This window comes from Acipenser ruthenus, chromosome 49 (assembly GCF_902713425.1).
Source record: "Acipenser ruthenus chromosome 49, fAciRut3.2 maternal haplotype, whole genome shotgun sequence".
NCBI lineage: Eukaryota > Metazoa > Chordata > Actinopteri > Acipenseriformes > Acipenseridae > Acipenser > Acipenser ruthenus.
Window position 1 is genome coordinate 3341648 of NC_081237.1, and position 13232 is coordinate 3354879.

The 13232-nt window shown below is 37.0% G+C and overlaps 1 protein-coding gene across 1 annotated transcript in view; it reads left to right on the forward strand.

The window, feature by feature from the left end:
* The first annotated feature begins 426 nt into the window (after positions 1-426).
* The window catches only part of LOC117401230 (ephrin-A2), a 106244-nt gene continuing 93438 nt past the window's right edge, over positions 427-13232 (forward strand). The window contains exon 1 of the mRNA XM_034001771.3: positions 427-2009. Coding sequence (XP_033857662.3) covers positions 1885-2009 — 125 coding nt within the window. The 5' untranslated portion in view covers positions 427-1884. The remainder of the gene's footprint in view (positions 2010-13232) is intronic.

Genomic DNA, 13232 nt, shown 5'->3' on the forward strand with positions numbered 1-13232 from the left:
ACCCTGACTGGCATCTGTTACAGTGCAATATTCGACATACAGTAGCTGGAGTTATTGAAGGCTATGTTTTGGGTGATGTTCTTCATGGCACCTTTAATTTCATGCTCTGTGAAAGTAGGTCATGGCAGCCTACTTTTTCATTGTACTGATTGGCTAAGGTGTTAAGGGCTGTTTTGGGGATAATTCGATAATTGATGCTGTAATAAATTCACCTTCCTGTAAGTTTCAGTCAAAAGAGGCAAACTGATAGAACTTTAGAATTTTTAACATCCTGGAACCCCTATGGAATACTGTAGTGACTTCTCTGTAGAATTAAAGGGACTGTATGAATCTTTGTGATGAATGCCATTTTGAGTTATGATACAATTCAAGAGTTCATTGGTCTATTGTACCCCATGCATTGTGCATGCACATATAAGTTCTGTCTAAAAACACAGCAACAGAAACAAGTATTTCGTGTTACACTGTTTATAACCAAAAAAAATACACAGACACAAACCATAAAAAATAAATGTCCACGTGCAGTTCAAACTGAATTATTCATACAAGGTGTTTCAGTTAAAACCACATTTGTAACAAAATAGAGCCGTTTATTGATTCCAGTGTTAGCCGGCGACTGAAGAAGACGAAGTGACCGAGGTAGCCTGCAAGTACCTCGCAGCCCCGCCCCGAGGGACGTAGGGAGTGAGTGAAGACAGGAGCAGAACCAGCGGAGGGAGAGTCTCAAGCCAGGAAGTGAACAATGTCAGTGCCATTGGGCTGTGTTGCACACAAAACGCTGTGGTATAAAACAACGGAGAAGCGCGGCGTCAGGCAGGCAGGCAGGGGGCGGAAACTTGCCTTTTCTTCGCCGCAACTTTGTAACCAACTACAGCAGCAGCAGTAGCTGCTTCTGGTTTTAGTACTGCCAAGAGCAGAATGCTGAGGTTTTAAAACCATCAACTTTTCAGAAAAAGCAAGGGGCTCCTCGCTAGACTCGTAGTGCTGTCCGTCTGCTGGAAGGAGACTGTCGGGGAAAGCTCAGGTCTAAGGATTTCCAAGGGGGTTCGGATTTCATTTGCAGTTTGAACGCACTGCTCGAGCATTGCTGTCTGCAAAGATGCATGAATGGCAAAGCGGCTCTTTTTGTGAAAGGAGCTAGCAACCAGTTTTAATGTACCTTTTTTTCGAAATGAGAGGTTGTTGTTTTCTTCAAGAAAACGCGTCGTATTTTTAAAGAATTGAAATTTGCACGGGAATACAAAGCAAAAAAAAGGTCTGGATGTATTTTGTTTTAGTAGCTGTTTTCGCTTGCCTGTCTGCTGCTGCACCGACGGACCCGTGTGTTGTTACTGGATGCTTGCAATACTGTGTTTGCAAGATGAGGCGAAAGTTTTAGCAAGTTATGCGGTACACGAGGATGGATTTAAAAGGGAAATGCATGAATGATATTTCGGATTTGTGACATTTTCTGGAAGATTTTTAAAATAACAGATAGTGTGAGAAGGTGGTTATATACCGGTGCTTTGGAGAAGGCGTGATAAAAACATACCATGCTTGAATACCACTAGACTGATCATCGTTGTCAGAAATAATTTACAGTGCAGTACTTCTAATAGAGTCGAAGAAAAAGACATATCGGTAACCCTTTGGGTATTTGGGAGAAACCTGAAAAAAGAAGACCTATTCAACAATAAACAAATACGCTGTCTGTAAAATCACTGATCCCTGTATTGATAAATTCCAATGACACCGTCAGCAAGGCGCAAACGAGGTTCTATAGCCGACCTGTTCTGTTGTATGCGGATTGGAAAGTGAAAATTCTTCATATGATATTTAGATGTTGAGTTGACACTATTATTATTATTATTTCTTTCTTTTATCACATTGTCGAGGCTAGCCATAATGTTCCAGCTGGAGTTGACCCTGCTAGTCTTATCCCTTGTGTGGTGGGTCTCTCTCTGGGCGGACGACTCGGGAAAAGTCATCACAGACCGGTATGCCGTCTACTGGAACAGCACGAACTACAGGTAAGCAACAACAACAACAAACATTATGTAAACTAACAAACGCCACTCCTGCATCAGACTGAAGCCCAGCCAAACAACTAGTCTTAACGTCAACTACTAGCCTACAACTTTTCTTATGGCGTTTCCAAACCCTTTAGACCCTAATGTATCACTATTTAATCATGTGTTTTATTTGTGAAATATGGCTCTTATTACTAGTACGTGGATACGGGTATTATGATAATAACACGCTGTCTCGGTTTCTGGTGAGACTGTGGTATCTGTGGCGTTGTAGTCTCTAATCCACTCCAGGTATTTTGCTGCGGGGCACGCGGTAACTCATTTAGCCTTCATGAACTCCTTGTCTGGAAGTTTCTCGTAGCGCTGCGGACTGGAAGAACGAGACTCGAATAGCAAACCCAATATGTCTAGTGTCGTCTAGGGAGATTTGCCCCGACCTGCACTATTTATTTTAAAATAATGCCATCTGATTTACCACCATTTGCTACCAATTAATGACCAAGCTTTCCCACTCCAGTCAACCCCCCATGGCGTCAGTACTGCAAACGGCTGAGGAATATTCAATTTTGATTTTAATATATTTTTTTTCTTCTTTAGGGACAGTCGTGTTTTTTGCTGAGAAAAAGGCCACATTTCTTGTTAAGCAAACTTATTTTTTTACCCCCAGACTTTTTTTTTTACCCCCATCCTTCACTAAAACACAGGTGTACTTTTCACAAAATAATACCAAACGGATTGTAATATATAACCAAACTAAGCGGCTCTTACAATGTACGCCACATACATCAGCAGGCGCCGCATGAATGTAAATCGATTTTGTGATTTATCTTAGTTGAACACGATAGTTAGTTTGCTGTTCAGAACTTGAATATTTGTTGTCTCGCATATATACATTCTGAGTCCCAAATATAAATCTTCTGTTTGTGTTTCATTATATATGAACACTATATTAATGAACGGAGTGTCTGTATTGCTGTGGGGTATGTGGATACGACTAAATATATCGACTATATTTACGGTGTATCTCTCTCTGGGTTGTGTTTGCCAGTGTAACGGCGGTGGATGGTGCCCGCTCCATCAAGCGTGCTGTGTAGGGCAGGGGGAGAAAAGGCTTTTAGGAGCCGTTTTTAAAACTGCGAAAAAGCTGAATGTATTTACTCAGACTTCAGACTTACTTGGGCTTTTGTACTATACAAGACATTTATTTATTTATTTTTATGTATTTATTTTTTTATATAGTGTTTTAGAACAACATGGATGGTTTAGCCCGTTATAGCAGAGGCACCCTTTATTGTTTAAAACATATTTATAGTTTTTAGTATTTGGAAGTACTCAAATGTACTAATTCATATACTGTATTACTTTGTACTTTATATCACCTGTGAGCAAAATATAGCCGAGTTGAACTTTTAAACAATATTTCTCCACAATAGCTTTTCATATAACACCTGAAGAGTCCTGATATTTTCTAGTGGTGTTGATTAAACCCATTGTCCTTCCTAATGAGGCCCAGCGCACTGTAGCAGTCGTGGCTCCCAGCATTCCTTTGGCAGTAGATGGTGGTCATCATTTTGGAGAGCGAGTTAGGTTGGATTTCTGAGATGTCTGCGCTTGTTTGAGTTACTCTCTATAGAAAGTAGCGGCGTGACTGGAATTGAATACCCAAATCCTTTATGCTGGCCTTTCTCTAAATATGTTTGACAAATGATTACAGGAGAAACAGAAATCAATTAAGCAAAAAGCAATGGGATGGAGGGCATTTTGCAAGAGAAAAGGAGGCTTGATCAGGGGCTGTGTTTGGACACTTGATGGATATTTAGCACTGCGATTTGAAGGGTTGTCAAAGTGCAGTGTGAGTTGCATAGGGGCTGCCTACAGTGCTATGTGGGATAAGCCACAACAACAGGGATCATTCAGAGGCATGGCTTTGAAGTGCATTGGTAAAAGTTAGCTTGGGTTTAAGCATACTGTGCATTTATACATTTAGATGATTTAATTTCACTATTAAACATTCAGTAGCGCTGAATTTAGAAATACTAAAAGTCATTTTCAATCATAATTCAGTAACTGGAGAGCAAGCAGGGATGCGAACTTTGCTGTGTTTGTAGTCATTTTAAAAACATGCTTAGCAGGCGACTGAAAATACAGCAAGTGGCTAAAATTATTTTGCGCGCCCTCAGCAAAAGATGGTTGGAAAAAATTAGGAATATCAGTCAAATCATGTTCTCTTCAATCGCACAGCAGAAAATTAACAATCTTATTTCCGTACAGGTGAATTTGCTTTGGGTTTAAAAAGTTCAGAATTAAAATTATAATAATTTAACACTGATCTTTTGAATTACTAAATAAATAAATAAATAAATATTTGTGTTCTCAGATGATACAATTACATTTCAAGGAATTACTGTGCCAATACTGTATAATAACACCTTATTTAAATGGACTTTCTCACGAGAAGCTACAATGATCTCTTTCTGACATGCAGTGGCACCCAAAAATACCATGAGATTCAATAAGAATAGATTTATTTTTATATTACTGTACTTTTAAATTGTTATTTAAAAAAAAAAAAAAAAAGTTTGCAAAAACTTGCAGTACTTTTTCTTGGCCTTTTGAAAAAACTGGCATACCCGAAACATGCCTTAATAAAAAAAAAAGACCATTTCCTCTGAAGTTCAATCAGCGCAATGTGTGCTGTAACTCGCAAACAAACATAGAGGCATGCCGTCTAAACTGTAGGGGTGATTTTGAGTTTCTTCCAGTCTTCATTGTATTTCTCTGTGTTTTATTCTGAGGAATGAAAGTTAGAAACTTGGCTTTACGGGGAGCTTTGTTTTGCACAATTGGATTCAACTATAAACCCTTTGGTCACTGCATGTATAATTGGGTCATACCATCTAGGCTATACTTTATAAAATGTTCAAAGTCTTGGCAGGACAGCTTCTCGTACTCCATACATGTATTTCCAAGTACAGAACTCCTCATTTTAAACATAAGTGGTCTAGGGCCTTGCAGGATTCTTAAGAGTCCTGGAAAGGGCGAGCAATGACTGAAACCTTATTGTGAGAGAACTTGCATTCATTTGTGATACTGGAAGAGGAATCAAAGGCGGAGAAACTGTGTCCAACCCAATTGTGCTTGGGCCGTACAGGAATTTAGAGTGGAGCTTTCCTTTTTAAAGGGGGTGGTGCGGGGGATGAAATGATATGGTGGTGTTTTGAGTGGTAGGTTAAACTGAATCTGGCAGTGCGGAGTGTAGTCATATTAGATTAGGAAACTACATTAAGGAGTAAAAAAAATAAATGATTAGCTTCTTATCCCGTGTCTTATTCTAACTGGGTTTGATCAAGAAATATACATTGTTTTAAATTTGATATTTTTTGATTTTACAAAATCATGCACTACAGTACACCCGCACTATAACAAACCTGTTGGGGTCCAAGCCTTTTTGTTCTTTATATTGAGGGGTTCGTTATAATGAAAGGACAATCAAAACGAACGATACACTGTTGGAGTAAGCTAATGAGATGAGATTGTGAATACAAGTAGAATTACATGTGCATGTTCATCTCATCTTTATTCTAGCTGTTAACAAATTAAAACGCAGTACAAAAAGCAGAAATACCGAATTGAAGCTGGACTTTTATTTCAAATCAATGTACCGTTTCAAAGTGCACCAAATCTTAATCCAACATGCAAGAATCCCAAACTGAGTTTTTATTCCAAATCAACCCGACATGAAAAGTTCATCAGATCCTAGAATTTTATTTGTTTTTTTCTTTTAATCAATTTTGCTTTGCCGCATGTTTGCTGAACAAGCCAAAATTCAGAGTGCTTTTTGACAAACGATCAATACAGTTTCCAGCTTTGTTGCAACATAAAATGATTTTCGTTCGAGGCAGTTACACAGCGTACGCTTTTTATTGAAACTAAAGAGTTGACTTCACTGCGGAGGTGGCATCCTGTGCGTACAGAGCGGGATGTTGACAGTGTGTGCTTGTGATTTTTTATTTGGGGTCCAGGGGACAGGTTCGTTACAATGAAGGTCGTTATAGCGAGGGTGTGCTGTATAATTAATATCTTCCTTATTTTTAGATTCTTATTTTAATAATTGTAATTTGTTATAGATAAATAGTGAAGGATAATGTAAGTATAGTAGATTAAGCAGCTATAGATGCTTAGGGTTCCACATGTTTCTGTAACCTGTACACTATATAGATTTGTGTGTCATTGAAGCAGGTTTGATTGTATAATATTGTAGTATCACTCCTGTTAATGTCACCTCTGCTTATTATCACCACATTGAAATGTCCCGGACAGAATATCATGGTCCTGATAATATCACTTCATGTAAAGCTCAGATTAATATCACATGTGTCAGTCGTACGCCTGATTTTCAGCCCACTTAACATCATTTTGGGAAATTTAAAAAAAGGGTTTAATTAGAAAGATTACATGCAAGTAAGTTTCTGTACTGAAATGTTCAGATCTCCAGAGTAGCATAATATAGCTTCAACATCACTGCAATTTGTATTTTAAGTTTTCTTATTCTTCTTATTATTGTTTTAATTATTACAATTTAATATTTTATTAATGAAGACTTTTGTTATCAAAGCAATACCAAGTAGGCTTGCTATATTTTGGGGCTCCACAGCAACCCTGTATGTTTGTTGCATGGACATGTATTGCCAGGTTAACTCCTGGTCGGCTCCACTCATTGTCCCCATTCTTGCTCATTCTGTTTGAAATGATACTCCCGTGGTTTGACCATGCTTCCATATGATATAGTATGGGTGTGTGTTGCGTAGTCTGGAGCATATGGTCTGATTTTACTTATGTATGGCGAGATACAATCTAATCTCAAGTATCTAAACTACAAAAGACATTTAAGCTGCATTTTGTACTGTACTAGTCATGTCGTTTGGCACACACAGATATCTTTATAGATAAAGAGAAAAAGTATGGGGTGCAGCTGGGGGAGCAGGGGATAGCGAGAGGCGTGCCAAAGCGAGAACTCGCAAGAAAAGCAGCTTGTTGGAAAGGCCTTCTGAATACAGCGGCAAAGCCAGAAAAACTGTTTCATTTTTAAAAAAATCTTAGTTTCATTTTTTTTTTCAATCGTTAGTGTGGATATCCAGGCAGTCAAAGTATTTGGTCAGATTAAAGAATAAAGGCTGTAAATAACACACACATTTTCAAACAAAATATACTTTATATATTTTTTCCAAATGAGATTTTGTGATTGTGACCAAAGATTTTGCTGTTTATGTGTAAAATAAAACGCACAACTTTAAATAATTGTTTATAGTCATTTGTTTTCCATTTTTTTAAATGTGCTGTGTTCCACTAACAAAGATATAGTAACCCATTCTTCACAGTATAGAAATTATATAATCGAACATTTAGCGATTTACCACAATATTTCATTTTTCATGTAGCACATTTAATACTGTAAAGAATCTCAACAGGAAATTTATAGTTACGTCTTTCTATTTGAAAATGTTATAATAAACATTATATTGAATTAATTGTAATAAAGTTTTAGTTGGGTTGCCCCACTTGGAATATTACATTTAAAAAGCAAAAACAAAATAATGAACTGTGTACAGCTATGGTTAAGTTTTGCAGCCCCCTCTAGAATGAACTCATTTTGCTTCATAAAGTCGAATGAAACCTGCTGAATAATGTTACGTTAACATATTGAATTACACACCGCTTTGTAAACGAAAAAACTGAAAAATTAAAAAAATATATATTTTCAAATCAAACATGAAATACTGTGCTACTGTTATGGCTTCCGGTAGACTTTTTGCGATATCATTTTGTAGTTTCTTTGATTACATGATGTTAAATAAAATATCTAAATTATTTTCATATAGTTGTTTTTTTTTTTAAATTGTGTCGACCCTAAAATTCTAGGTGATGCAAAACTTTTGGCCATAGCTGTATACCTATTTTTAGCATTTATTCTGTTAGGTACTTAAAACGTATTTCAATTGTTTTTTAATTTATTTTGTAAATGAACGCCAAACAAATTATGAAATGAGTACAGATCTTTGTCTTATGTTTTTGCTGGTAAATTATAGATGCATTTTATACTACAGAGTGACAAAACCACAATTCATTGCCTTCTACCTAGTGAGATATAAACCAATTTATTTTGCACTAGCAAAGTCCTTGCCCCCATACAAAGAAAGGACTGTCTGGTTCACACCAGTACGCTCTATGCTTATTTTCTCTGTCACTCATGATAAATTAATGTTGATCAAGGCTTTAAAACAATCCATGGAACATGTCCTGACTAACACTTTACTAAATACGAATTTGCACTGAAATTAAGCGTTCGTTCACACATAATACTTTCTGAATACCAACGACTTACACTAATTCTGTATTTACAGCAAGGATTAACTGCAATAAATACTGCAGCGTTTGTGTGTAGCCTATATCGTATGTCAACCTGTAATCTAGTTTTCAAAGTTCAGCAACAGTGCTTCCTCAATTAGTGAAACATTTTCTGTCTCAGTGGAAAATCCAGACTTTAAGTGCTGCTTGGTAAATGGCCTTTGTATCTAAGTGGTCACCTGGCAGGAATAACATTATAATTATAACCTGCAGTAATACGCAGAAAAAAATCAATCCCCCCCCCCCCCCCCCAATGTCTTTTAGTATTAATGTATTTTATTTATTTATTTTTTACATTTAGTTTTCTTTGTATGATTTGCAAACCTGAAACATTTTCTTGAGACCGGCTAGTCCCTACTATCAAACCCGCAACTGATGTGAAAATGATGCAGTCCTTCATCAATTTTGCGATCGCTGTGTTTGTTGCCAAACAGGTCCCCTTTCCTTAAACAAGATTTATATGAATATTCACATTTGTTGCTAAATTCCATTTTATTAATTTTTTTTGAGGGTGTAAGTTTCTGGCTCTGGGTTAAATGTTAAATAAGCCGCAGAGTGTGTGTACGATGTGGTTAGCTTCTATGTTTTAATGATGGATATTTCTTCATACTTGGTTTTTGGGCCGTCTTTGTATTCCGCACAACGTTACGGAATGAATCAATTTTCCAAACTAAAATTCTGTTTTTAACTTAATCTCAATTTGTATTTAGAAATAATTCAGGTTCGAATTAGATCATTGGTTGTGTGCTCTTGTAAATTGTGTTCGGACATGTGGAACTGTGGAAGGTATTGTAACATTGTTCTTACTTAGTGCTGCCTGGTCTTGCAGCTTGACCGCAGCACAACCTGCTTCCAGGATTGCTTTATACTGGAGCAATGCATCCTTTCGTTTTCGAACACAAAGTTCACAGATTTTCACTGTCTTTTGCTTAAAACACAAGCTTTCAAGATCCCGTGGTACACTTAGTGGAACTGGATTTTATGGTGTGGAGAAAGTATTTACACTATTTCTTGCAAAAGTCTTTCACGTGATATAATTATGCAGTCTTAATATGTTTTAAACTGGGCTTAATGAATATCTAAATAATTTTACAATGGCGTTTTAAATAAGTGTCCTATCCCTTTCAGTCACAATACTTTAAATTTAATATACAGACATGTTTATGTGAACTCCTCTATGGGGTAAGAGATACTGCCCTGCCAAGACTTTGCAAATAGATGCCCCTCGATTAACCTAACCTGGTACAATTACACATGCCGTGACCGACCGGGATATCAACATTGATTTAAGTTGAAAAATGTTTTGTGGAAGGATGATTCACTGCAATAAAGTGAGCATGCACAGTGTTGATTGGAATTCAATTAGTACATCATCACAGCAGTGCGAATGCGATTAAAAGAACATGGCCCCCTATTCACACGGTTTATTCCAGGAATGTATTTTGAAAAACGTTTTCCCAGGTGAAAAGTTAATTGGTGTGCGAAGACATCGGACAATTTAAAAAAACAGAAAATGAATTGAAAAGCTGTACGGTGAAGAGTTATCTCAGGAGTTATTACATTTAAATCCTCCCAGATATTCGGAGAGCGTTGCATGGTTGGGCAACTATTTCCAAAATGAGCAGGACGTTTTAAGAATGAACTGTAAGTTTTGAATCATGCCCCTCTTATTTGAAATGTTGCAATATCCAAATATTTTAAGCTGTCGTATCCAAAGAGAATCGCAGCAATGCTTGAGAAAGCACAAAACCTAACCCTGTGTCGGGCTGTGTTCCTGCGTTCCAAAACAACCTCATTTATAACGTGTTCTATGAGTTTGGACAACTCAAGAAGTTGCTTGCTTACTGCTTTTAAAAATACTAAAAGGAACTTCAGTTCAATGTCAAACAACAAACTTCCCGTCGAAAAATGTGCCACCGAACTCTATACATTTTAGTATTTCTAAATGCAGCACTGTTAATAGTTCTGGGTGTTTTTTGCGTGTGTGTGTGTGTGAAGGGCACACAATGTATTGTTCTTGCTGTTGTACAGCACTGCATATCTCAATGCTGGTCAATAACGCCAGAGTCAGCTCTTGTATTGTAAATTTCCAACATAGGAATCTCTCCGGATGCATGTTGTTAATTAATTTCTCAGCACTTTGGGGTTGATCGACCTCTTTGTGTCCAAATCGCCCTTCTCCACACGCTAGTAATTACATTTTGGTATCCCGAGACGCGACTTTAAATTTCCTGTCCCGTGTCTGAATGAGCCAGGGTGCACATACAGCACAGCGCTGTCATTCATTTCTTTGGTTAAGGTCCTCGTGTCCTCGTTCTGTGTTGTTGTGTTAATGCTGTGTTCAGTGTTTCGGTATACCTTAACGCCAGGTGATGCTAATTGATGCTTAATTTGTAGCAATGTATCACTTTAATGGAGTTTTTATTAATATACAGCCCTCTTTATTTTGCTATCTGACTTAATTATCAAAAAAATATACAAATATTGCCCAATGAATTTGTGATGGGCCCTTATACAGGAAAATCTATCTATCCAGTGGTGAATCAACCAAATGAGTTCATTATTGAATGGTGAATGAACGAGGGAGCACTGTACTGTAGGTGTATTAGAAATTACAATTAAAAATCAATTTCTCTGTTTGGCTTGCTCTCTTTAGGGTTGCCCTGCAAAATCAAATCAAGTGGTCAATTTTTTTTATTTTTTATTACAGATTGGGGGGAGGGAAGGGCAATGTTGTAAAACAAAAAAACTTTTTTTGTTAAGTTGCCTTGCCTGCTGTTTTTAATTAAATTATTTTGGAGAGGGTAAACAATTAAACTCAAGCTTAGAACTCGAGGAGAACATACAGCCACAGATATACCATGTACTGTACTATATGTGTAAAATATAAATGGAAGGAAATGTCAGTTTTCAGTATATATGTATAAAAATTGGTTTTTAGTTGCTGATACTGTTTAAAAAAAAAAATATATATATATATATATTTATATATATATTTATATATTATTATTTTTTTTTTTTTGTGGCAAACAGATGGCAGTTAAGAAGCGTTGAAATTTGTACATATTTTTTCATTTCATTCAGTAAAAATCATTGTGGGGGGGCTCGGGGTCTTTTTTAAACATGAATTTCCTCAATTAAAAGGACATGAATACAGTAGTTTTAAACTGTTAACATCTAATTAAACATTAAAGCCAGCTCATTATATCTGAAAAAGCAGCTGGTGTAAGGAGAAGAATCTGTTAATCTGGAATGCGGGTTCAAAGCTTCATTAGTTACAATGACCTGGAGTGTGGCAGAGCCCCTGAGCCAATTGTAAATGCCAGGGCAGCAGCGCATTTCATCCCCAATGTTAACCAAGGGTATGCTAATCCACAGTCAATAAACCTGAGTCCATTCTGCGCTGGAAATCTCTCCCATAGCCTTTTCAAAATAAAATGCACCACATGTCACATTGTGCATGGAGCACTGATTTAACTTGGACGTTTTTAGATTTGAATTAAGATTTTTAATTTTTTTTTTTTTTTTTTTTTAAACGCTGTATTTTGATTTTTTTTTTTAAAGTCTGAAAACTTGAAATCCAAGGCTTGTCTCCGAAAGCATGTTTTATATTTTAGAGGTTCTGGCTGTGCTCTGGGTAGACATAGAACATATAATTTTAGTAAAAAAAATAAAGAAAAGAAAATACAAATATCGGAACTGTCATTTGTACTGGCCCGTGCATGCACATACAGAGGTTCCTCGTAATCACGTGGTAATTGTAGAGTACATATATTTACATTGAGCGCTTATCAGATTATAGCCAAATGCAATCTGGAACGTCTAGATCAGCGGATCTCAACCCTGGTCCTGGGGACCCCCTGTGTCAGCTGCTTTTCCAACTGCGCTCTCAATTACTTAACTGAACCTTTAATTGAACTGATGATTTGCTTAATTATACCTTTTTAATTGTTTTCAGCTCTTACACAGTTGCAGATTTCAAGTTAGCTGTAACATTTTATAAGTAGCTTGAACTCTGCAGCTGTTTAAAAGCTGATAACAATTAAAAAGGTCTAATTAAGCAAATTCAGTTCAATTAAGGATCTAGTTAAGTAATTGAGAGCTCAGTTGGAATGAAAACCAGCAGACACAGGGGGTCGGATGATGATGATGATGATGATGATGATGATGATGATGATGATGATGGATGTAAAATCTATTCTCTCGTTCACCGTTTGGAATACCACGTACAGACACGATCGGTGTGAGGGGCCCCATTGTTGGACGATGAGTTCACACCGTCTAAAATTAAAACATATTTCAACTTCATCCATGTTCTTTCGGATTGATCTGTACTTTCAAACAGACCGAGGGGTTGATTTGTTCTATACAATAATAAATCACAGCTGGATTTAGTTTAGAACATTTTACCGCCCCAGGGAATCCCCCTGGATTGCACTGGGTTATCCCAGAATGACCACAGCTTTCATTAGGAGGGCCTGGGAGTCTATGGAGCGATAACTTCTCCTGTTCCTTGAGGTGCAAAGAGGAAGCGATGCTTTGTCAACATGTGTTTTTAAGATTGAAAAGGAAGGGTTAGGTTTAGAGTTATATCATGCAAAAAAATTACACATTAAGTACATGGAAACTATGCATGTAGCTATGGATAATAGCACTGTGATTGTGTAAGTACTGTGTGTGTTTACGAAGTAGAGTAGTATTTTTGGCGACACTCGAATGTAAAGGGTTACCCAATCTTGCCCAATCTTAAAAACAGTTGTTACGTTCAGAGTTCTCCGTGGAAAATGCAGAGCACAAGCGGATTGTCAACCTTAATTA